The following is a 25,161-nucleotide window of genomic DNA, read 5'->3' as shown; positions in this document are numbered from 1 at the left end:
CCTCAGTGAAATAACTCAAATCCTAAAGGACAAATGCCATATATTCTCTCTAATATAAGAAAAACATCATGCAAATTAGGCTTTTGTGTTTTCTTTATATCACCCATGCGTTGGTTATTCAGTGATGTATTTTTTCGACTCTATGGTGCTGTGTTTTTTTCTTTTTTTATGTTGTCTTTGTTTTAACTTCATATCTGTTGTCAACATTATTTTGTGGCTTCTCACTTAAAGGAATGTAGAGTGATGAAGTAATAGACTCTACCATATCCAGATGTGAAGATACAATATAATATGCATCCCTACTTCCAAATCAAAGTTGGACTCCCAATGAAACTGTTGGACATATCTAGAAAATGGGGTACTGGATCACCTGACATTGTACCAGCAATGTTGGGGCACACTTAAATAACAGAAGGATGGAATAATAACTTGTTATGAAGGACTATACTATCATAACAACACGGGGAAAATCAGTCAGGGGGTGGAAATTTGAAGGGAATCCCAGACCCTACATAATTGCATCACAAAGTCTAAAATAAAAAATTACTGTCAAATAAATAAATAAATAAACTTATTTTGTAAAGGTATTGTTTTAACTTTTTAGATCTTAAGTAAGAATCAAAAGTTAAGAATATTACACCTGTATATTTTTAAGCTTTGATGAAAATGCATTTTGGAAAAAATCAATTAGCTAGCAAGGAACATTTTTTTTAATTTCTGCCATTTACACCCTCTAGTCTCAGATGTCTCATTTTATCTATTAATGTTTTCCTTTAAGGTGTATATGTCAGAAAAAGAGAGAGGGAGAGAGAAGAGTCAGGGGCCACAGCAGGGAGTAGGGGTGGAGAGACTGCCGGCAGTTGCTGAAGAGATCGCACTGCAAGGCAAATTTTAAGTGGTGAGTTACAATGCTGTACTAAATCAGCTTTTGACTAGGTATCAGGCTCTCAGCTTGATTTACCACTGGCTTTTTGAAAATGAAAATGTTAGACTAAGCAGGATCTGAGACTAATGTCCTTGTATGCCAAGACAACCCAGACCTTGGGCTTCAAAAGCCAAGCAAAAGACAGGAAACATAGCCTTCTTGGGGAAACAACTTCATGCACTTAATAAAGCAAAAAGCATTTGTTTAATTAATAAATCCCAAATGAACAATAACATCTATCACAGTTTGTATCATTTGTGCCAACAGAATTTACAAATAACTTAGCCTGAGGTCTAATGTAATAAATAAAATGACTCCAGAAATATCTGGAGTCATTGTGGGAAGTGCTGTTTTAGTAACTTGCTCTGATGACAACAAGCACAACCTTGGAAGTCAGGCAGATCTTGGTGTCCTTCTTGGTTCTGCCCTTCTTTTTTAAATCTTTTTAAATTTATCATTGTTATTATTATCATTTTATGATACAGTTAAAGAGGCTCCTGGAATTTCCATTATCCCCTCCCCATTTCCCCCCACACACCTAGTTCCCCTATATCATCACTGAAGTATAGTTCTTCATACACAGTCAAAAGACCATTTTTGTGGGCATGGACAATTGCAGAGTCCAGCATCCTATTGATAGAGTAAACAGTTTCATTGTAAGTCCATCTTTGCCTGGAAGTAGAGATGAATACCACATTGTATCCTCACATCTGGATATGTTAGTCTCCATTTCACAGTTACTGTACATCCCCTTAAATGAAAAGTAATAGTACAAAATCAACAACAGAAAGAAAAACAGAAATTTACAATGCCATGAAGTTACATAACATGTTACTAGATATGACAGTCTCCATTTCACAGCTACTATACATCCCTTTAAATAAAAAGTCACAAAACAAAATCAACAACAGGAAGAAAAAAGAAATTAACAACACCATGAAGTTAAATAACATGCTACAAAATGACTAATGTGTTGCTGAAGAAATGAAAAAGAAAATCAAGAACCTTCTTGAAAATGATGCTACTATATGATCTATGAGTCATTGAGGAATTTAATCAGAAGAAACTGCTTTGAAGAGATTAAGCTAACAAAAACAAAAACATCAAAATTCACTCTCCTCCTCCTGTGATACCGTGCTGAGGCTGCACCGTTGTCTCTGCAACCTTTCTCCCACTTCCAGTTGGAGCAGGTCCGAGGATTAGAGAGACACCAGGTGTCCTATATAGTTAGGTGGTTGGTGGCACTGATCTTGTCGGAACCTGTTGGACGTTAGGTCTGGGTGCCACACGGACCTATTTTGACCCATACAATGCCAAAGTCGGTATTATTTTCCTGCGGGACCAGTGCAATCAGCTGAACCCAGTGAGTTCTTGCAAGCTCAGCACATGCACTGTTGTACCTGCAGTCCTAAAATTTTTGCCACACTGTACAAAATGGCACCTAACTTGCCACTACTAGAGTTCTTGATCCGCTAACCGTCAGGTCTGAGGGCTACCCAGACCTGTCTTGGGTGGAACCTGTAGAATGCCATGTTGATGCAGTTCACTGAGTCAGAAATGAACTCACTCCCAGCTCAGTCCTTTCCCTTGCTTTTGCCTCCTTGGGCAAAATGGTGCCCAATTCGACTCTAGGGGACTGACTGGGCTGTAAAATCCACCCTGTTCTCACACTGCCCATCTGGAATCTGCTGCTCTGTCTCTGCTCCTGGTCAAATCAAACAGACCAGCAGGACAGACAGTTCTTTGTCTGGGTTCACCTCCCAAGCTCCCAGTGAAAGTCCCTCCCACCTGGTTGCTTATGGAGTTTCAGCTGCTGGTGGAGTTCAGATTGCCATTAGCTGAATGTTGCTGGATTATCAGTCAGTGCAACACCACACCGTTGTGTTCGCTGCTTTCTTGTGTCTGACAGTCTCCAGGCACCCCTCTTCTGTTGTTCTGTCCTGTCCTATTTCCTGGAATGTGTCCTCTCTGCTTCATCATGATTAAATGTTTCTCCGTTTGTTTAAGTGTGTCCTTACCCTATTCTGCCAACTTGATTCTCCTCCCTGGTTCTGCCCAGAAAGGTACTTAATTTTTAAACTACTGAAGACCTCAGACCTCAGTTTTTTACATATAAAACTGGAGAAAATAAAGATTATCTCCTGGAGTTATCACAAGTATTATCTGATGTGATACACAAAGCATCTTTCAGTGCCTGGTATGTCGCAAGAATTCAATAAGAGTTCATTTTTTTCTCTATATGCCAAGATTCTTAAAGGAGCACCTGCAGTTTTAGTTCTCCGTGCATTCCAGAACTAAGGAACTACTTCTTTAGTTTCCTATTGCTGCTGTAACAAATACATCGAGTGGCTTTAAATGACATATAGTTCTCATCTTAGAATTCTAAAAATTGTACCTTTGAAAGTCATCCATCCAAAATGGGATTCCCTGGGCTGAAATCAGGTGGTCTACAGGGTGACTTTACACAAGTTACAGCTGTTTCCTAGCCTTGTCCGGCTTCTACAAGGTGTGTACATTCCTTGGTTTTTGGGCACTTCTTCCATCTTTAAAGCCAGCAGCTTAACATCCTCATATTCATATTCATTCATTCTCTTTCTGCTCTTCCCAACTCTCTCTCTCTCTCTCTCACACACACACACACACACACACACACACCAACCCTCCATTCCCCTTTCCGTTATAAGGACCCTGTGAATAGACAGGGTTCTCTTATATTATCTATCTAAAAATTCCCTATCTTAGTCTTAATATGCAAAGTCCTTATTGCCTGCAAGGTACATAGTTACAGGTTCCAGGAAATAGCATGTGGCTATCTTGGGATGGGGAGAGGGTCTGAGGCAATCTTCTTTCCTCTGAAACTATGAAAGCACTGAAGTTCATTCACTGAGTAGTTACTCTTGTACTTGTGGCACTGAATTCTACATATTGAGTGTAAAGATAAATGTCAAGGGAATTAATACATTTCCCCCGTGTTTAGACTTAAAATTCTTTTGCTTTTAGCACTTCGTCAAAAATTCTCTTCCACACAACACAAAGCCTGTTTTGGTGTTTATTAAATCGAACAAAAGATAAAAGACTGGATTGTGCAGGGTCATACTGAATGTCTGCAAATGCAGAACCCCTTATGTTATTGTTCATGCATGCTTTCAGAGTTAGAAGGTACATGGTGAGAAAAAAAAGTGAAAGGAAAAAAGGTGGGTAGGTGAGAGATTAAAAAAATGATAGTTAGGAGTGAGTACATGATGTGGCAGTTAAGCCACTGCTTTGGATGTCTACATCCCAAAATACAGAACTTGGATTCAAGTCTTGGTACCACTCTCCAGTTTCACTTCCTGCCAATGTGCACCCAAAAAGGCAACAGGTTCACTGCCGCATTGAAGACCTGTGTTGAGTTCTGAGCTCCCAGATTCAGCTTCATACAGCCCTGGCTGTCTCATGCATTTGAGGAATAAACCAGTGAATAAAACTCTCTCTCTCTCTCTTTCTCTCTTTCTGCTCTCACCACACACAACACACATAATCTTTCCAACTAATACATAAGTAATTTTTAAAATAAAATCTCTTTTCTAAGAAACATAGTCTCTTCTTTAAGAAAAATAAAGTGGCAGATAAATAAATACATACATAGGGAATTAGAGCAGTGTTCTCAACGTTGAATTTCCCTTTGCCCCACACCCAAGGGACATCTGTCAATATCTGAAGACATTTTGGGGTGTCACAATTTAAGAATACAGTACTAGAATCCAATGGGTGGGAACCAGAAATACTTGTAAGCATCATAGAGCACACGGGGAAACTCCCAAACAGTTACCCAGTTCACAATGTCAACAGTGCAGAAGTTGAAAGCAATGGGTTACATAGTTACTTGGCACTTGAAAGACTGATGTGGCATAAGCTTTTAGTCGCTATTCATATAATTGAATGAACAGATCCACAGGAAATCAGACCATGCTGTGGGCTGCTGAGAAGTGTCGTGCATCCTGTGCTGCCTCTGTTTACTCATAACTTCAGATGGGGATAGGAATAGGCTCACGATGAGCAACAAGTTACAGTATGCATGTGCTGGCTTGGTAAATCTTCTAGCGCGCAGCACGGGTTTAATAAATATCTGGTGTTGGTATTTTCTCAAATCCCAGCCAAACCCCACTGCAAACAACAAATCATGATGACAATGTTCTGAAGATAAAAATATTACCACTGTTAGGAAAATTAATTAACTTGTTTATGTTGTATAGAAAAATAGCACGTTGTAGAGACCATCAGAAACAACACAATAGCATTATAAAATAACCAGGGATATGGCAGCAGCTTGATCCCAGAAGGGGAGAAGAAAAAAAAGCAATTTAGGCTCTTTATAGTTGGTTTAACTATCAAGAGATAGGCCTGACCAACCAAAATAAAACTCTCCCTCACATCTGTAAATGCGATCACCAAAACATTATTTGTGCCAGGTTGTGGGCTGTAGGTCATGTTTCCACCTACCTCAACCCACACAGTTATTTTCTTAGCTGTTATAGTGGAAATTGGCTCTTTCTTCCAGCCAAACTCATACAGTGGGGCATTCCTGAAACCAAGGAAGGGATTTTGCTTTCCTGGTAATTAAACACACAGGACACAAACCTCAGTCCTACTGCTGGGAGACACATACACTGAAGACCCACATCCAGGGGACAGCAGTAAAGCTGTGAAAGGAAAGCAGATTTTCCCTTCCTGTGGGCAGCCATGCAAGATAGAAGAATTCCTGCTTCATTCCCAGGAGGCTTCCTGTCTTTTAGGGTGACAGGAGGTGGGTTGACCCCATGGATGGTTCCTACCAAGGACAAAGTAAGCCTATAGCTAGGATAGCCTGTGCCCAGAACAGCAAACAAGCCACAATCAGACACTGAAAGTCACACGGGAATTAGAGCAGAGGGTGGGAAGTAGGATGAAAGCTGTTACCACGGATCCTGGAAAGACAAGGTGTGATTCCACCTGCCAAAAGTACAACCACTAGAAAGGAGAGTAATGGGTGAGGGATATGAACTTAAGAGCAGAAGGTCAAAGCAGAATAGTAGGACTGTCCTTTGCTCCCCAAGTCCCCAGAACATCCCACTGACACTGATCCCATGAGGTCCACCCCTTCCCTACACCCCTTGTCATCTTGAGCTGGATCTGACAGAAGCAGAGAGAAACCGGAAAGACCAAGATTTATCTACAAGAGTTATCTAAATAGACTGTGCTGTTGAATCAGTCAGATTTCTACTGGATTGTGCTAAGTTATTGACAACATTCAATCCACATTGCATCTTTAATAGTCAATGTGATTAGGGCTTGAGGCATAGCAATAAAAACATTTAAGAGCTGCATGTTCCCCTGCACATCGGAGTGCTTTGTGAGAAAATATGTGACCATGCAAGGAGAAGAGTGCCCCTATTTTTGCTGACTTTATGGCTTTTGCCACCCAAACACATACTCAAGGCCTCCTCTGATTTTCTCCCACACTGAGCCTTGACACCATGCCACAGGCTCATGGTTGTCACATCATTTTTCTCCCACCAGTGATCCAAGCTCCTCCAACTCTTTCTCATCCATCAAGGTTTTATATTCTCTGATTCCATCTTATTCAACTCAGGGACTCCCTCTGTGCTACTCTCCAGTTTTCCACTTACCACGTTATTTCTAACTAATACTTAATAACAGTACTCAGCTGGCTAATTTCTACTTCTATTCTAGTATTTCCAAGCCTAAATTACAAGTCTGTAGAAGGCAGGTGTTAAATATATTTTATTCATTACCTTATACATCTCTTCCAGCCACTACAGGTTTTTTAAAATGATCTTGATTGGCAGAGTCAAAATTTTAAGCATGAAATCACATTTCTGTAAAATGGGCCATTTTCCACTATTTTCTACAAGAATGACATTCAAAATACAGCTGGGCAGAGACGTGCAAATGTTTTGCCATTAAATAAACCCTACACATTTATCATGGCCAGTGAGCTCAGTGGACTTATAACTGGTCTATTCTTGTCAACAAGTCTGATGCAGATTTATTATTTAATTGAAGTTTAATTGGCTATTGAAGAAAACTATTCAGATCCGAAGCAGCAAACTGAATTACTGCCCCAGATTGTTCATTACAGACCATGTATCACTGTTGCGGACCTGTCACGCACCAGCATGTAAGGTGCTCAGAATACAGACGTAAATGGGCAGGATTGCAATCTAGAAGGGAAAACAGCTGTAAATCAAGTTATCAGCTGGGACATAATGAGCATAAATGACTTAAGAGACTTGCCTGAGAGACAATTATGTCCTTGACTCCAGATCTCAAAGAAAATGGTCTTCCCCGGGTTATGTATAGATTTGGGTACGGATGGCAAGTAGATAGCTGTTAAATCTATGAAAATCGGTAGATGATCTCATTGGTGTGTGTGTGTGTGTGTGTGAAATGAGAAAAAAACAGGGACCTGGGAATAGTCACTAGTGTTTAAGGGGCAGGTAGACATGATAGAGCTGGCAAAATTCATTTATTGTGGTTTCTTTCTTATACAAGACAGAACTAAAATCAATGGAAACGGGGATCAAAGTTCAGACCCTAATCTTCACTTTCAACATCCATCATCTGAAGGTCTATGAGTATAGGAGTAGCCTATTTAGGGTTTTCTCTGCACTGGACCCATTACTGAGCATTTTATGTACATGATTTTATTATTTTCAGGCAAACCTACTTGTAAATGAAGCATTATTATCATTCTTTCTATCATTTGAATAAGAGAACGAGTCTTGAAGAAGCTAACTAAGTTCCCCCATGGTTATAAATTAGTACATGTCCTGAATGTACATCTATTTCTTTATCCTACTTAAGTCCATGCTTTGAATCATTATTATTTTACTGGTTACAGCAGTGGTGCTAAACTTGGACAGTCACCAGAATTATCTGGAGCAGTTCTTGGAACACAGATTGCTGAGTGACCTCCACCAGCCCTCCCCCACTGAGTTTCTGATTCTGCAGACAACTTGTTACCAGGTCATGCCCGTACTGCTGGTTCAGGGACCAAACATTGATAACCACTGTGAGGATAAAAGCAGAATTACTGCAACAACAAAGAAAAACCACTCTAAAAGATACAAGAACTAAAATAAGATCTTCTAAATTATTTTAGTAATAATAATAATAATAAGCAGATACTTTGGGAAGAAACCCAAAGCTCCAAATTCGTTGATTCATTCCCCAAATGTCTACAGTGGCCAAGGCCACAGCCAGAGTTGGGAACCAGGAGCCACAGACACCATCCAGGTCTCCCACTTGGAAGGCAAGAACAAAATCACGAGGGCCTTGACAAGTGCTTTCCAGGGTCTGCACTGGCAGGAAGCTGAGAATGGTACCCAGTCACTCTCCGGTGGAACAGAAGCCTAGGAGCTAGGCTGCACACACATCCCCAGTTGTCTCTGTTTGCATTATGATATGGAGTGGTGAGATAGGAAATTATTCAGATCCTAGGTTCCTTCCACTTTATGGTTCTGCTTGTGCCTCAGGCACTGCCATCACTAGCCTGGTGGAAGCCAGGTTACCACCTTACTTAGATTATAGCCTGTGGGGAAAAATGAAAAGCAATGTCTGTGGTAAGCTAGCCAAGGCTAAGCCAAAGAATACTGAAGTTGCACCCTTTGCACTTATGCATACTACATTATGATAACTTTATCACAAAGTTCAACAGCCATTTGTCATGTGAACCACAACTGGACACCTGCCATAATCCGCTTGCAAAAATCATCATCATAATGTACAAAATAATCACCAGGTACAAATTAGTTAGCTCATACTCAATCATTAACATTCAAACACAGCATCATAAAACAGGCGGTCTGAAATTTTATTAAAAGATATTTTTATTTGCTTAATCCTATAATCTCTAAAACAGAAGTAACTTCTAATCCCCATCAAGGACTCCAAGCAGGAGTCCGTTTCTTGCTGATATAAAGGCTACCCAACAAGCTCTCCACACCTTCACACTGAGTGTGTTGATTTTCCATTGTGTATGCATGTATCATAAAGATGTATACAAATGCATGAATGCAAACTATACGTAGAGAGATAGTTAATTGATTCGAACCTTAATTTGGCCTAATCCAATCATAGACTTTGCTAATTTTAAATAATTTCCTACTTATTTAACATAAAGGTCTCCTCTCTATCTTAACTCTTTCCACATCACAATACCAGTCACATAATGTTTTTCCCTACAGCTATTCTCTGATTGCCCTATGATATCTCAGATTCACAACCATAGCATTTCTTAGAGGACCGCGTTACACTGGCAGTACACTCTGCAAGTACAGCAGCTTTAATCCCATTATCCGTCTGGGCCACACATCACATATTGCTATGGGCAACAGGATCCTCAGCTAGGTTAATTCCAAAGCAGAGCTATGGATAGAGGTAGAAGAAGGGAAAATTTATTAAAGAATGGTATAAAAATGTGAGCAAACTCTCTCCATAGGTAAGGCAGACCTGCTTCCCCAGCCTAAGTTGGGAGTAAAGATCAGGTAGAGGTTAGTGTCCTATATTCGACATGAGGTGGAGTTCAATTAGGGTACACTGACCTAGTGAACTCCAGGAAATGTCACTGCAGTCCCACCTGGTACTGTGGCATGCATGTGGTCCTATGGCATCTCATGCATAAGGCTCAGAAGTGACGCTTAAGTGTATAATGGGGAATGAGTTTGCCAAGCCTGAGGCCACATTGGATCAGCTCAGAATGGGGCGGGGAGGTAGAGGGTGCAGGGGAGCAGCACAGAGGCTTCTGGCAGCCTCTCAGCTTCCTGCTCACTAGCTCGCTGCCTGCCACGTCAATACTGCTTCCCTAAGACCCTGTCGTAAGAACCTTTCCTATATGTATTCCCCAGGTTAGCTTCTATTGATCATTTCCTTGCAAGATTCCATTTGGTCACTGATTCAGTAGTGCTTAGTTGACACACAGGAAAGAGTAGGAAGATGACAGCATTAGCTGGTCTCATCCATCACTACAAGTCTGTACACTTAGTGTTACACCTTCGAGTTGGGAGTTGGTGCATGTGCCAGATGGAAGGATTCTGATCTTCCAGGAAGGCACGTCACCCAGCAGACAAAGATGCTGCTGTCACTTGGCGCCAGCCTCCACTGGGCAGTGGCAGCAATCACAAATGCCTGTATTTATTTACCAGTGCTGATTCCTTGGTTTTTTTTTTTTTTAAGAAAAGATATCAGAGGGACAGGAGAGGTTCATTTGGGCATGAAATGCTCAAGGAACAGCAGTAAAAATAAAATTCTTGCCAGCTACAGGTGAGACACAAGTTTCTGAGGAAACGGGATAATTTCTATTTGATGGTGCATCATTAGAAGTGAACCAGATGATTAAACTTAATGGAACAGACACATTAAACTGAAATTAGTAAAAACATGCCTCGGGCAGCCTGCAAGCTTTTATTTGTTGTTGTTTAACTTCTGCCTTTTCAGTGGCCGTGATGAATAACATCACAAAAAGAAAAAATGTAATTACAATCTATGTGCTCAATAAACCCCTAATGTGTGCTTGTCACCATTGCTTTCCCAGACACGATGTCTTACGTTTCCTCTTTTCCCCAAGAATAGAGAAAAAGTACTGGCCACAGGGAGGGGAGCAGGGTCGACACATGGTGGAGGTGGAGGGATTCTGCCCTGTGTACTGCGTGACCCAGAAAATACACTCTGAGGGCAGGCTGCTGAGGGGAGAGCAGGTTACACTGTGAAAGCGTCAGACAATGCCTGAGTAGACAGGACATTTTCTCACCAGTGCTCAAATACTGATGAATCAGAATCGTGATCTTCAACACCATCCTTGCTCATACTCTTTTGGCACTTCCTCTGTGCTAGTCTGTTGTCTCGGGTGTTTGTTCTATAAGTCATCCAAATGGTTTCTCCTGACAGCTAAAAATAAGTTTCTGATTACTTTTACCTGAATAAATCTTGTAACCAGATGTGGTATTCACCTACTAAGTGTGCAACGATTACATATTGAAAGTGATGAAAGAACCAGCCAAGGAGAATATATAATCTAGTGGAATGTGGAGTATACTAAATCACCTGCTAAGACAGCACTTGCCACCAGGTAGAATACTGGCCTTGGATAATAGATTTCATCTTTGAGAGATCATGGGTTTGTAAAACTGGGTTGTCAAAGTCCTTACAACAAAGTTCTCAAAGTCAAAATAAGAACAACAGCAGGCTGATAATGAATCAGGAGCTAATGATGGTAGCCATATCCTTAGTTAGGAAGATGCTTATTATGTATAGAATTCAGTGTGCTTTTATTGCATGTTTATGGGGTGATTAATGCAGTATCTGTCCATGGTCTCTAATTAGATCCTGACAATGGCCTTATAGCTCTTATCATCTTTGTAAGGATTCTGACTCACAGAGGTTAATTGACTCTGCTGTGGCCTTGCACTTGGTGAGTGACAGAGAAGGAACATGACCTGTGCTTAGGATGGGGTGCAGTGCTCCCTGCATCATGCCAGGCTGCTGGCCACAGCTGCCCTGGAGCAAAGAATGGAAGGGCAGTGACATGGGCTGTTTCACTCAGGAGTTGATAAGATCACTTTTTGAGAGCACTCTGCAGTCATCAGCATTTGGCAATGGAGACTTAAACTTTCCCTGGTGGCTCTTTGTGTGTCATCATGGTTCCCTTAGCATGTCACAATCATGGAGCGCTCTTCTTTTATCTATCACTAATCACAAGAAATTGCATCAACTAGCCTAACCATCTCCATGCAGTCTCAGACTCTAATCCTCTGGCCCCTTCATGTGAACTGCCTGATTTTTGGAAGCACTATATGAACTGAAGCCTTGAGGGTTTTTTCACTGTACAAGAATGGACTAAATTAGCTCATGTTTTCTGAAGAAGTGTATTTCTTGGGAAACTCGTCCAGGTAGATAGATATCAATCACACCCAGAAAAGATTTTGTAAACAAGAAAGTTGTAGAATGCCTAGATTATAAACAAGGCAAGTATAGTTTCAAACAGCTACAATTCATGTCCTTTATGTGAACGATGACTCCAAGAAAGTGGCAGAATATGACGCATTTTACAAATTTACTGGCTCATAGAATTCTCCCTAGCATCTAGAAAGGCTGGGTAAGATCATTTTGTAAGCCCCTTTTGCCCTGCAGTCTATGTAATTATTTAGGGGGGGAGGAGTTGGGTGGTGAGAAATTTGACCTCCAGCTGGGCTTTTTCCAAGTTCTTTCCCCAAAGAGAGAAAAGGATTTAAGGACAAGACTAAATAAAGGGTCAGCGGATGATACGGGCAGGTGCATTGTCAGTAAGCAAACAGGTGCTGAGGGACTGCCAGCACCTGAGTCTTACGCCCCACAACCTTATTCCTGTGGGGGGTGGGGGAAGCAGAAGTCCTTCCTTCTTGGTGAATGAGGTTGCCCACACTTACACCTGGCAATGTGCCATCCCCTTCAATAAATCCTGCCCCTTGCTCCTTTTAATCAAGAGACACAGAATTGGTTTATCTGCTGTTATAATACAACCCTCTCTGTTCAGATGGGGCTGACACAGGGTAGATATCAACAGCCTTCCCATTATTACAACCTTGTCTGTTGTTACTGGTATCAAACTTGCACTTATGAATAGCCTTCCTCAATTAAAAGCATATTTTGAAAACTTGTGAATATATGATAGACAGCAAATTATCTAAAGATCTGTAACATATTGCCTGAATTTCTACTGGGTTGGGTAAAAGCAAAATTGAGGAAACAACATGAAAACCACCTTGTGAACACAATCTTCAATCCAGAAAACATGGAACCCATCATCCAAGCTACGATCGGTGTCTGTCCCTGGATCCTAGTATTCATTTATTTCAATCCTCCATGCACACCCTTCATGTCATTGAAAGAAATGGGTTAATCATCTGAGTTTCTGCCTGATTTTCTGCAGAAGCAGGGAAGTCGTTGCCTAACAAAGCAGACTACTGCCATTTTAGGAGGGCCCTCAGCATTAGAGGTCCTTTCCTAGCTGTGCTTCAATCTGAATGTTAAATCATGCTGTTCCAAGTGACCTTCAGCATGATTTGATCAGTTGGTTCTTGAGGTGTTATCCATAAAAGTACTCATAAAGTTTTTCAAATGTTTTGAGTTGGATTTCATAAGTAAGTAAATATGACATCTTTGAGAAAAAGATTACATCCCCATCACTGTAGACTTAAGGAGACTTCCTACCTTCCCTAAATTCACCAAAATAGTAAAGTGTAAAGGGAGAGTATATCTAGATCTCTCTGATTCTGAATAAAATATCTATGTGTATACAAGCATGGAGGAGATTGTATCTTATAACCTAAAATTTGTAACAAAAATAGTTTCATTTAGGCCAGGTGTGGAGTGTTGTTGCACAGCAGGCTAAGCTGCTACCTAAGGTGCCGGAATACAATATCAGACTGTATAAGACTGAATCCCAACACCACTTCCCATCCAAATATCTGCTAATGGACACTCTAGGAGGTGGCAAGTAATGGCTCATGTTCTTGGGTACTTGCCAACCATATGAAAGACCCAGATGGAGTTCCTAACTGCTGCCTTAAGGCTGCTGTGGGCATTTGGAAGCAGATGGACAATCTTCAGCCCCCGCCACACCACCACCACCACCACCACCACACACACACACCATCAAAAAAGTAAAAATAGTTTCACTTCTATGAAGATAATATATCTGTGGTCATCTTGCTATTGCTGTAGCCTTTAATCTTTTCTTCCTCAAACTAAAAGCAATTTATAAATTACCTAATTTTCCCCAAATTCTGTTCTAGTTCTGGAAAATTTGATGATTATAAGAAAATGTACTCATAAATGAATGGCATTTGTAACTGATAGGTTATTTGAATAGGAAAGCATAAAACTTTAAAAAAAACTATGGCTTACAAAAGATTTAATGAACGTTAACGTGTATGGTAAAGACAAATGCAGTTATAGCATCACATGCTTGACTTTTACTTTCTTTAATTTTTTTTTCTACACTAGTTACATTCAGACCAAGATAGAGGAGATGGATCACTTAAATATATCCTTTCAGGAGATGGAGCAGGAGATCTCTTCATTATCAATGAAAACACAGGTGACATACAGGCCACCAAGAGGCTGGACAGGGAAGAAAAACCCGTCTACATCCTTCGTGCTCAAGCTATCAACAGAAAGACAGGGAAACCTGTGGAGCCTGAGTCTGAATTCATTATCAAGATCCATGACATCAATGACAATGAACCGATTTTTACCAAGGAGGTTTACACGGCTACTGTGCCTGAAATGTCTGATGTTGGTGAGTGACACTTGATTTCAAACACAAACTGATTCTTCATCACTCATTCCCCGACGAAAGATTCCTAAGAGTCAGATTTATGGAGCTGAGAGGATTTAGATATTAATGTCCAAAGTTATCCTATTTCAAACAATGCCCATGTTTCCTCTTTTAAGTGCACCATGGATCCTAATACTACCCTTGACTCATTTTACTAATTTTCTTAAGATGACCGCATTTTCTCTAATGATGCAGTTATTAGAAACAGCAGGTGAGATGGGAGCCTGAGTACTTTCTCTTCTACCAAATCTTAGTCTGTTTGTTTGTTTGTTTGTTTGTTTGTTTGTTTGTTTTCAATGCCTGACAGCCACCATCTTCTCCATTTCTCTGTTTTTCCTTCACTTGTACTGGGCTCCAACTGAGGACCTCCTCTGAAAAATACAGCCTGCTAGGAGATAGGGTAGAATGGGAAGTATCATATGCCCCTAAATCCATATTGTGAACTATGTGAATTTTGTTCACTTTAGACAAATAAGTTAAATTTTTTTTAAACTTGTATTATTATATATTTAAAAAAAAAACAGCCTGCATTTGCATCAGATGCTGTGGCACAGGAAGCAAGCCGCTGTCTGGGATAGCCACACCCCACACTGGAGGGCCTGGGATTGAATCCTATCTCTGCTTTGAATCTACCTTCCTGCTAATGTGACTGGGTGGCAGAAAATCATGGTCCAAGTGTTTAAGTCCTTGCTGCCAAGCTGAGAGGTCTGTATGGAGTTCCTGGCTCTTGGACTCAACCTCATCCATTCCTGGGTATTGTAGGCATTTGAGGAGCAAACCAGCAGATCAAAGATTTCTTCCTTTTTCTCTCGCTCACTCTCTCTCTGTCTCTGTCTCTTTATCTATTGTTCAAATAAATAAATAATCTCAACTTGAAAAAAATTAAGAGTGGCTATAGTTACTTTAAGAAACTGTGTATGTGAGAAAGAAGCTTAAAAAAAAAAGAAATTTTTCTGCAAAAACCCATAAACCACAGTGAGGGGATGCCTGGGGAATGTAGCTTCTACAAAATTGTAAAAATTAAGAGACTTTCACGACATGACTATACCACATTAACATGTGATGTACAATTATGATAGAAAATTTTAATTTTGTACATGGAGATAACATTTAAAGTAGAAAGTACACATGCTTTAAATTAATTTTAAAAAGGTACTACAATCCTACTGACATCACTCGTAGCCACATGAAAATACTTTACATAACTCATATGAAGACCTTATGTGTTTTTATTTTCACTGTATAAAATTCTAAAAGACTGAAATTGCACATCTGTGACTCAGTCAGATACCAGCTCACAAATCCAAGGCTTTAGAAAATACCCAACCTGTAGAAATGATTGTAAAACATCTGAATTTTTCTCAAGAAGAAACTGCTGTTCTCATGACTGGAAACCACTCCATTCTGTTACAAAAATCAAAGCCATTATCAAATAAAAAGGGGGTGGAGGGTGAAATTTCCTACAGAGCAAAGTTTACTAGGAAACTATATGTTTTTTCTCTCTTGGAAGTGAAAGGCAAAATTCCTGAAGGCTAGTCTTGCCATTAGCACCACCTAGGGAGACCATAACAGATGTACAGGTCATGCACTACATAACTAAGGCTGCTAGTCCCTTTTGAAGTCATTATTGAATTAAGCCGGGATGACAAATATTCAGAGGAAACTGGCAGCAATATCTTGAAAAGGAGGAGTCATTTTCCAATGTGCACTAAGATTCAGTGGTGTTGACATATATTATATCACAAATTAGCATGCCATTGTTGTAATACATATAAATATGCAAATACATACACTCCTCAAAGAAATTACATAAAGGCAGTAGGATAGCCCAAGGGGTTAAAAATAGATGTGGGTCTCAATCAACCTAACTTTGAAACTCTCCACTCATAACCACCTGTGTAGCCTTGGGCAAATTATTTGATTCCTCTGATCCTTGAGTCTTTGATCCTCCGGTACTGTATCTATGAAAAATAGATAATAAATGCTCACTTGCATGGGTTATCTTGAGGATTAGGGGAGGAAACAGGTGAAGAGCCCCTGGTACAGAATCTGGCAACTAATAGGCACTAAAACATCTGGATAATCGTATTCCGAAGCAATCCAACTTTATATTAATAACTAACTGGGTGTTGTTGACTTCTATTAGCCCTCCATATGGTGTTTTCATTCTCCCCACCACCCCTGACAAATTACAATCGGGGGTGCTCAGCATACATCAGAACATCCAACCCTAACACAGTATAATCTGTTTGTTCAGTGAGTGAAACTGGTTAAATAATCTTTGAATGCTTCCAGCCTCTAGAAGTCCAGTGGGCTATCCATTGCACCATGGAGCCACCTTGGTTAATCAATCTTTAAAAATAGGGTAAAAATGTCAATATTGCCTGGAAGGATCTTCCCTGGCCTTTTCGTGGACGGAAAAACTCTGGCAGCATGCTTACTGCTTATCTGATTCAAATATCAAGAGTCAGCCACAAAATACAAAATGATTTTATTCAAAGGGTTTTATCCTTTTTACAAGTCACAGATCTCTTTGGGAATCAGATGAAATCTGGGGACTGTCTCTGAAAATTGGTGCGGCATTTCATGGGGGTTAAAGATACTTTGCTGGTTAGTAAGCAAATGTCATTCCTAAAATAAGAATGCTGACTTAAAATGCAGTATGTATTTTGTATATTTAGCTACAATCAGTTTTTGAATTACAGCCTTCACATATGTAGGGTCTGCTGGTCCAATTAATTTTTTATATACTTCAATATTCAGGAGAATACTTACAACGATATAAGGTTCAAAGCATCAAACTGTTTAGAAAAATCAAATACTTTTATCATTTAGTATGCTTTTATTAGCAACTAACAGGAAATCAAAGTCAAAGTGGCTCAGATAGTTAAAGTATTTACTGATTATTTGTTAATTAAATCCCCAGGGAGAGGGGGCTTTGGGCATGACTTGATCTGAACCTTTTTCTCTGTAATTTTCTACAGTACTGACTGAGTCTTGTCCTCTGCCTGGCACAGTTTCTGCATTTGGGGCTTTACATAAGCTCACTAGAGTGCAAGGAAAAAGAGCATCAATGCCATAAAATTTCCAGAAAAATTATTCCTAGCTCTTTAGCAACCCCTAAACTATTGTCTGTAGAAAAAGTAGTACAAAATCCTAAACTTGGTTTTGCATAATTTGAAAGAGCCGCTGTAACAAGAACTTGGCCAAATCTCACTGTGGGAGATGGGTTGAAATCAGTCCCACCCAAGGTCATGGTCACTGCCATGCTTTTCCTCAGCTTAATCCTTACAACATCCATCAGTGTAGATCACACTCTGTTCAAGTGAGGAATCCAAGGATTTTTAACCTGGCCTTCCACTCCAGTTCATCATTTCCCTCACCTGACAGTTTTGAGCAGACTTAATATCATTTCTTCTTGTCATGTCCACATATCAGGGATAATAATGGACCCTTCATTTGTTCTCAGTGTATGCCTCTGTCATTGCAGGCACATTTGTTGTCCAGGTCACTGCTACTGATGCTGATGATCCAACATATGGGAACAGCGCTAAAGTTGTGTATAGCATACTACAAGGACAGCCCTATTTTTCAGTGGAATCAGAAACAGGTAGGAATCTTTTCTTGATCTTTTGTACCATGTATGATTTTAGTTGACATGCTTAGTGAGCAAGTATGTTTTTTAGTAAAATATAATCCGTATGACTGAACTGTCTTATATTCATCTGTCAAACACCGAGGATGTATTTGTAAACACAATGTTTGGATCATTTCAATTCAGAAATATGGCAATGACCCTTTCATCCATTCAGTGAAATTACATACTGCTTTATTATTGTTTCATTTTGGGTGAACATAAAAGACCAGCCCTTCTGAGTAGCTGTTAGAGTTTCCCACAGATATTTAGGTTTCTCTTTTTCCAGTTACGTGTTAGAGATGGATGGCCCTGTTTCACTATACAAAGGCAGGTGAATTGTTTGAGCAAACAGCAGATGGCAGAACTTTTGGAGCCAGCGCAAAGCCCTGGCATAATTGCTGGTCACAGTGATCATGGAAACCACTGTTGAGATGGGATCCCCAGCCTGGTTGTCTGCCTGTTATCATGAGTATGGCTCCCTGTGTGCCTGCTCAGAGCACGAGCAAAAAATAAGTTTTAGCTTTATTATGTCACCGGGATTTCACATTGTTGCCCCATCACTGTCTAGCCTACCTTAACCCTAATTTTCTATTTTTTCTCTACTAATTAGCATACTGTCTGTGGTTTATTTTTTTTAGTTAGCATTTGTATTGTGTAGTAGACTCTATGCACACTTTTGCTATCACAATAGAAACGACTTTTACACAGTTTCATTTATTCATTACTGTTAGAAATCAATACCTTCCTAGGAAACTGGGGATCTGTAGGTTAAGGAGTGTCGTGGACTTGAAAAGAATCCCAAGAAAAAGAAAACGTTGAAATGAAAAACAATGAGGATGAAAAATCAGAATTGTTCAACTTAAAAGACAAAAGGCTAAGGTTATCTGTTTTTAAACAGAGAAATAGTATTATTTGGAGAAGAGAAAATAGAAGTACTTTCACTGAAATTAAGACTACAGAAATAAAATCGACCTGCTGTCTAAAGTATTCTTGGGAAAAGCAAAAGAAGGCATTTTCAGAGCCAGTAGTTGTAAAGCACTGGAATGGGCTGCTTTTTAAAGCTAATTTAAACGTACACCCTACAATGAATTTAGGAAAACTTTTACAAGTTCTTTCAGCTAATTGTTTTGTAGCTACTTAACAAGAGAGATAAACTGAACCTAACTTTAAAATGTTGCTTCCTGTTGGGAGCAGTTGAACTAATGTTCACATCAACTTCAGGAAAACCTAAATTCTCTAAGTTCTGAGAAGAGATAACTGTGAAAGAACTGATCCTATGTTTTTGTAAAACCATAGTTGCGTGGCTTAGAAAATCCTCAGAACGTTCATTACGACAGGTGTATTTGAGAAGCAATCAGCCAAATCAGTATTCTTGAAACTCCAGAGTCAATTCAAGGATATGGCTTTCTTAAGCAATTTCCTCATAATATACCTAAATGCCTTTTATGTAACAATTACCATAATATACCTCTATGAAGTATGCCAAGTTACACTTGGCTGTGTCATTGTTGTAACACTTTATACTATATGTAATCTATATGGTTGCAGGAATGAACTGTAAGCAGTACTTACATTCAGTCTCTTATAATATGGGATTTAAACAAAAGTGTCTATCTCCCATATGTGGTTATAATATCCTTCAGTGCAAATGCTGTATGTTATCATCTTTCTATCACCATGATCTCTGTAGCATTTTGTACATTATAAGTGACAGCTTATGTATGTTTATATAAGTAAATGATTCCACAATGCAACCTTAATGCATCTCCTTCCACTCCTAAACTCACATCTATAGGTATCATCAAGACAGCTTTGCTCAACATGGATCGAGAAAACAGAGAGCAATACCAAGTGGTCATCCAGGCCAAGGACATGGGGGGCCAGATGGGCGGCTTATCAGGGACCACCACGGTGAACATCACGTTGACTGATGTCAATGACAACCCTCCTCGCTTCACCCATGGTAGGAACTTTTGCTTGAATGAGCGTCTTCAATGCACTTATGTGAAAAAGAATATCTTTTTCCATTGTCATTGTTATTGGCAAAATTCACGGACCTAATAAGACCTGACACTTTGATTAACGATTAGTTGACAACACTGGTTACTTACATCCATGAAAATGTGAACATTCACGTTCTTCTATTGGTAATCGGCTGAACAATTTTTGATATGGCCATGGTTTAAAATGCAACATCACTGTTCTATTCTTTCTTATTAATCAGACTACCATGGACATAAATTTGTTTGCGCAAAACATATGTATACAAGCATGCTGCTATTTGTTAGAGAAAATTTGACTTCATGTTTTCAGAACTTAATCAGGCATGTAATCTCTTCTAAATCCTCACAAAGCTATGTAAGGGGAGGATTTATCACTTTCCTGTTTCTAAAAATACAACTGTGGAAGCAACTATGTCCTTAATCCATTTGTAATCATAAATCATTTTCCACATTCTAACCAACTGAGATGCTGAAAATCATCTTTTAAATCGTTGGCTCTCGTGATTAGAGCAGAAGAAAAAAACAGCAAGAATTAGACTCTTTCACAAAGAGCTGCCCAAGTGGGAACTGGCTTTAATGCAGGTTTTTCACTACAAACAAAATTCCTTTCTGACCATGATCTCCTAAGAAATTATCTCAGCCATTCAGTAGAAATCTACTCGCTGTATCCCAGCCTCTTCACAAGGTGGTCAGCTAATATGAGATCCCTTTAGGATGGAAGTGCACAAGCACAGATCAATAGAACAGCTTTCTTTTGTGTATTTCTCGTACTTAATCCTGGTTAGTTAAACACAGAGTAACCATTACTTTCTATACAATGAGTAATAGAATGGTTTTGTGAGCCCTCATATTTCCGCCACAGAGGATCAAAATGAAAATGACAAAATCAACAATACTTTGCCCCCTAAGCCTCTTTTTCAGCAATGAGATGCCCTGGGGAGCATAATGCTCATAATCAACTTGGTACCAGGTGGATTTGTAGCTTACCCTATTCATCTCTTATTAGCCTGTGACTTATTTACTGGACAAGGTGCCAAGGCAAGGGAGGGGAGGAGAAGAAGAAGAAGAAAAGAAACAGGTGGCCTTGGAAATCGAAGCTGAACACATTGAGGAATAACTACCCCCCATTTATTACTTTGCCAAGGGTCAGCAAAATACTTAGGGAATGAGCATTATTGAAGGCCTATTCTTCAATGGTGGCATAGCTTAAGTTTTTTTTTTTCCCAATATCATTTGTATGAAAGTGTAATAGAAGAGAATAGATCAAGTTTTTTATTTTTACTGTTTAATTTTGGGGGGTTATAAGTACATGTTGACCTGCTAGGTCTTAACTAAAATTCACTGGCACTCATCTTAAATGAATTGTGTAACCAGAATACCTAAGTTTCTATCTATGAGCCACAGATTTTGAATTATTAATATAAAAACATGCATATGAGAAAAGCCTATGCATGGCAAAACACTGTCATAATCTTTAAAAGAATGAGTATATGAAAAATAAATTAAGAGCTTTATCACTCAATGTATTTAGCTGTGTCTGACTCTAACTAGAGCCAGTTCTGCGTGAGTGGAAAAAGGTCCTTTCTTGGGTACATCCTCCAAAGTGCTGCAACTTATTTCCGCCTTCAGCTATTATTAGCAGTAGCAGAAAGAACTGTTTTAATGAATACCTAGTAATTGGCTTCAAGTGGCAATTCAGGTTAAATTCTTCTCCCTTCTGTAACATTACATTACTGGGGAGCTTTGAAACTTTCTGTAGCCTCCTCTAGAGGTTCAGTCATTCTCATAACTGCACCATAAACGTGGAAGCCTGAATACAGGATGACAAAAGCACTCCCCACTGGCAAGGAAACTTGTTATAAAATAGAAGAATCGATCTTAACAATCATGAAAGAAACAATTTGAGGGGCAGGCATTTGTACTAGTACTTAAGACAACAGTGTCCCATGTCAGAGCGCCTAGGTTCAATTCCTGCCTCCAGTATCTCACTCCAGCTTCTTCCTTAACACAGACCCTAGGAGGCGGCAGTGACGGCCAAGTGGTTGTGCCCCCTCCACCCACTTTGAGAACCTGAATTAAGCTCCTGGCGCCTGACTTTAGCTTGGCTCAACTCTAGTTGTTGCAACCATTTGAGACCTTTCTCTCCCCTCTCCCACTCAAATACATCAATAAGTTCTTAAATAGTAAAACATATAGGAAATGATGTGAATTATTTTGGGAAAAGCACCAATCTGCATGCATCCATGGTAATTCTTCTGATCATTTTCACTATTAACCACTATTATCAATCCTTTGATATGCTTGATCCATAAATTAAGCTTTATTAAATGTCTACAAGCATAGTATACTGTGTAGAGGGTCAGGTACCACCCAGCTTCTGGCATGTATCTGGGGTCTTGGAATGCATCTCTGATGACAAGGGGCCACTGCTGTATTCTGATAGTGTGCATTTCATTTGGACTTGACTTCTATCTTTCTGGTAATTGATAGGTACCTACGAGTTTAAAACCCCTGAATCTTCTCCACCTGGTACACAAATTGGCAGAATCAAAGCCAGCGATGCTGACGAGGGAGAAAATGCTGAAATTGTGTATAGTATTACAGACGAAGAGGGCCTGGGCATGTTTGATGTCATCACTGACAAGGAAACCCAGGAAGGGATTATAACCGTCAAAAAGGTAATGCCACATCTTAAATACTATGCAAATTAATGTGTGTGACTATGGTTTCCAAAGGACCAGGGACAAGGACATTCCTGGCAATTCTTATTTCACTAGCTTTGCTCTTAAAAACACTGACTTAATTACACTGTGGTATTCGTGCTTGGCCTTTGTGGCCCAGGGTAATCTTATCCACTTATTAACTTTATCTTTTCAATAATGTTTTATTAAGAGCTCTGTAAGTAAATGAATAATATAAAGCAATGGCATATTATATATATGTATGTATATGGATGCATGAACTAAATAACATAGATGAACAATGAATAGACATACAGAGGGCCTGACGACACCTTTCTGGGCACTGGAGGAACCATGGTACCTACAACAGATGACCTGTACTCCCATGGATCCTTCAGTCCAAGGAGGAAAAAGATAAAGAACGAAGCAGACAAATAAACAATTGTCTAACTGCAAATTGTGACACCTGCTCTGAAGGAAGAGTGAGGCAAGCCATAGTCCAGATGACCTGAATGTAGTGTATAATGTACACAGATTTGAATTCTATTACAGGTATTTACTGAAAACTCTTTAGCTACTTACTGGAACACAATTAGTATTTTTCTCCGGTGTACTCAGGTGTTACTTGACCCCCAAAATTAATCAGCACCACGGAGCAATATACAAAGACTATGGTAAAAATTTAAAAAACAGAAGCAGTGTGCATTAAACTTCAGAATAACAGTAATATGTTTTTTCATTTTACTCTCAAAATGCATGGCATAACATTTCTCCTTTAGCACTATCATGTTTTAGGATAAATCTAAGTTGATATAAAAAAAAAACACAAGAAAAATTTTCCCATTAAGCCATGGATTACATATCTTAGTATCTAGAAATGCAATAAGACCAATGCTTTGTAAAATAATATAATTAGGCAGCCCATTAGTGTGCATTAACCTTTTTAATTTTCTTGGGGCCTTATCAGATTCAAACTGAAATTTTGCCTAGCTGACGAAATCGCATGCACTAACATCTTGATGAACTGTGTTCCCAGTGAGCCTCGTCATGTTACCCTCTAAAACTCCACGTCAGCGATATGCCTCCACTTTACCGTGTCTCCACAAAGCAGAGATTTCCTACAGACTCCTGACAACAGGGATCATTACCTTCTCTAGTAAATAATTAGCCCAGGTCCTTATCAGAGTACCATGTGGAATATTGTTTTACTCCATGTAAAAAGAAAAAAGTCATTTTGTCTCAACAAGGAAAATGAGAAACCTATGGCTCACAATGTTGGCTGCAACTTAGAAGACTCAGGAAGGATTTGAGGATAAGACAATCTTCTCCATCTCAGATGCACTGGGTGAATGGTGCAGGATGAAGCAAGTTTAAACTTCATTAGGTGCAATTAAAGTCAGATGTGAGAACACCTGACCTGGAATACTCTGCATAGTTGCCATTTAGCCCTGGTCATTCCCCCAGTCAAATATGAGGGATCTTCCAAAAGTTCATGGGAAATGCATAGTGTGAGAAAATGCACGTACTCCAAATACTCTGCACCGAAATAAATATATCTTTGAATTCTATTTTCTATGAACTTTCGGAAGTATCCTCAAATACGGAGTTTTTCAAAGCAGCCAGAGTTGCTGTAACTAATCCCTGCTCCCTCTTTCCTCCCCTTTGTCCCCCACCCAACCTTCCCAGTGTCATGCCCTGTGCTTTGGCAACCACTGTTAAGAGCAAGCTTGGTTTCAGGCCAACTTCCATCCGGACCAGGGAAAACCATCACTCCTTGTCTTCCCTTCCTTTGCCTCATATCCCACTCAGGTAGTAGATTTCCCTAAGCAATCTGATCACAATGTACTGATCTGTGACTTGTACTAAACATGACTAGTAGCTTGACTTTCTTGCACTGGCCACTGTAATCATGTCACTTTCTTCCCCAAGCTCTTAGACTTTGAAAAGAAGAAAGTATACACTTTCAAGGTGGATGCCTACAATCCTCATGTGGAGCCCAAGTTCGACCGCCTGGGCCCATTCAAAGATTCGGCCACAGTCAGAATCATGGTGGAGGATGTAGATGAGCCTCCTGTTTTCAGCAAAATGGCCTATGTCATGCAAGTAAGAGAAGATGCTCAAGTGAACACTACAATAGGTTCAGTCGCAGCTCAGGATCCAGACACTACCAGGAATCCTGTCCGGTAAGCTCCCCGGACTGCATATCTCCCAGTAAGCTGCAGCCAGTTTGTGGTCAGCTGTCTGTACTCAAGAGAATTCCTTGCTTTCTAAGCAGACCTTCTTGTTTTTCTAAAAGACTCCTCTACAAAGCACTTTTCACCTCCATTTCTCACTGCATATATATTATTTTAGTAGCCACAGAAATCCAAAAGACCTAATGTGACAGGGCAAAGCCCAGCTACCAGGAGTTTGTTGCCTGCATAGATGGAAAAGAAGGTAATGTGGTATCTGAATGGCCTAGAATTCTATTTCAAATAGGAGACTTTTCTCGGGCATGAAATTTCCCAAGCAGTGTTGTAAAGAAATAAACCAGCCAGGCACAAACTTGAGAGATTTTT

General features: G+C 39.7%; 1 protein-coding gene across 2 annotated transcripts in view; it reads left to right on the top strand.

The window, feature by feature from the left end:
- CDH6 (cadherin 6) overlaps positions 1-25,161 on the top strand; it is a 122,215-nt gene that overhangs the window by 85,817 nt on the left and 11,237 nt on the right. For both annotated transcript variants that reach the window (XM_004583631.3, XM_058680032.1), the window contains exons 3-7: positions 13,949-14,243; positions 17,773-17,892; positions 19,715-19,882; positions 22,413-22,600; positions 24,533-24,786. In XM_004583631.3, the coding sequence (XP_004583688.2) occupies positions 13,949-14,243; positions 17,773-17,892; positions 19,715-19,882; positions 22,413-22,600; positions 24,533-24,786 (1,025 nt within the window). The remainder of the gene's footprint in view (positions 1-13,948; positions 14,244-17,772; positions 17,893-19,714; positions 19,883-22,412; positions 22,601-24,532; positions 24,787-25,161) is intronic.

The sequence above is a fragment of the Ochotona princeps genome, chromosome 23 (assembly GCF_030435755.1).
Source record: "Ochotona princeps isolate mOchPri1 chromosome 23, mOchPri1.hap1, whole genome shotgun sequence".
Lineage (NCBI taxonomy): Eukaryota > Metazoa > Chordata > Mammalia > Lagomorpha > Ochotonidae > Ochotona > Ochotona princeps.
Note: the sequence above shows the minus strand (reverse complement) of the source record. Positions and strands in the feature narration are given on the sequence as shown.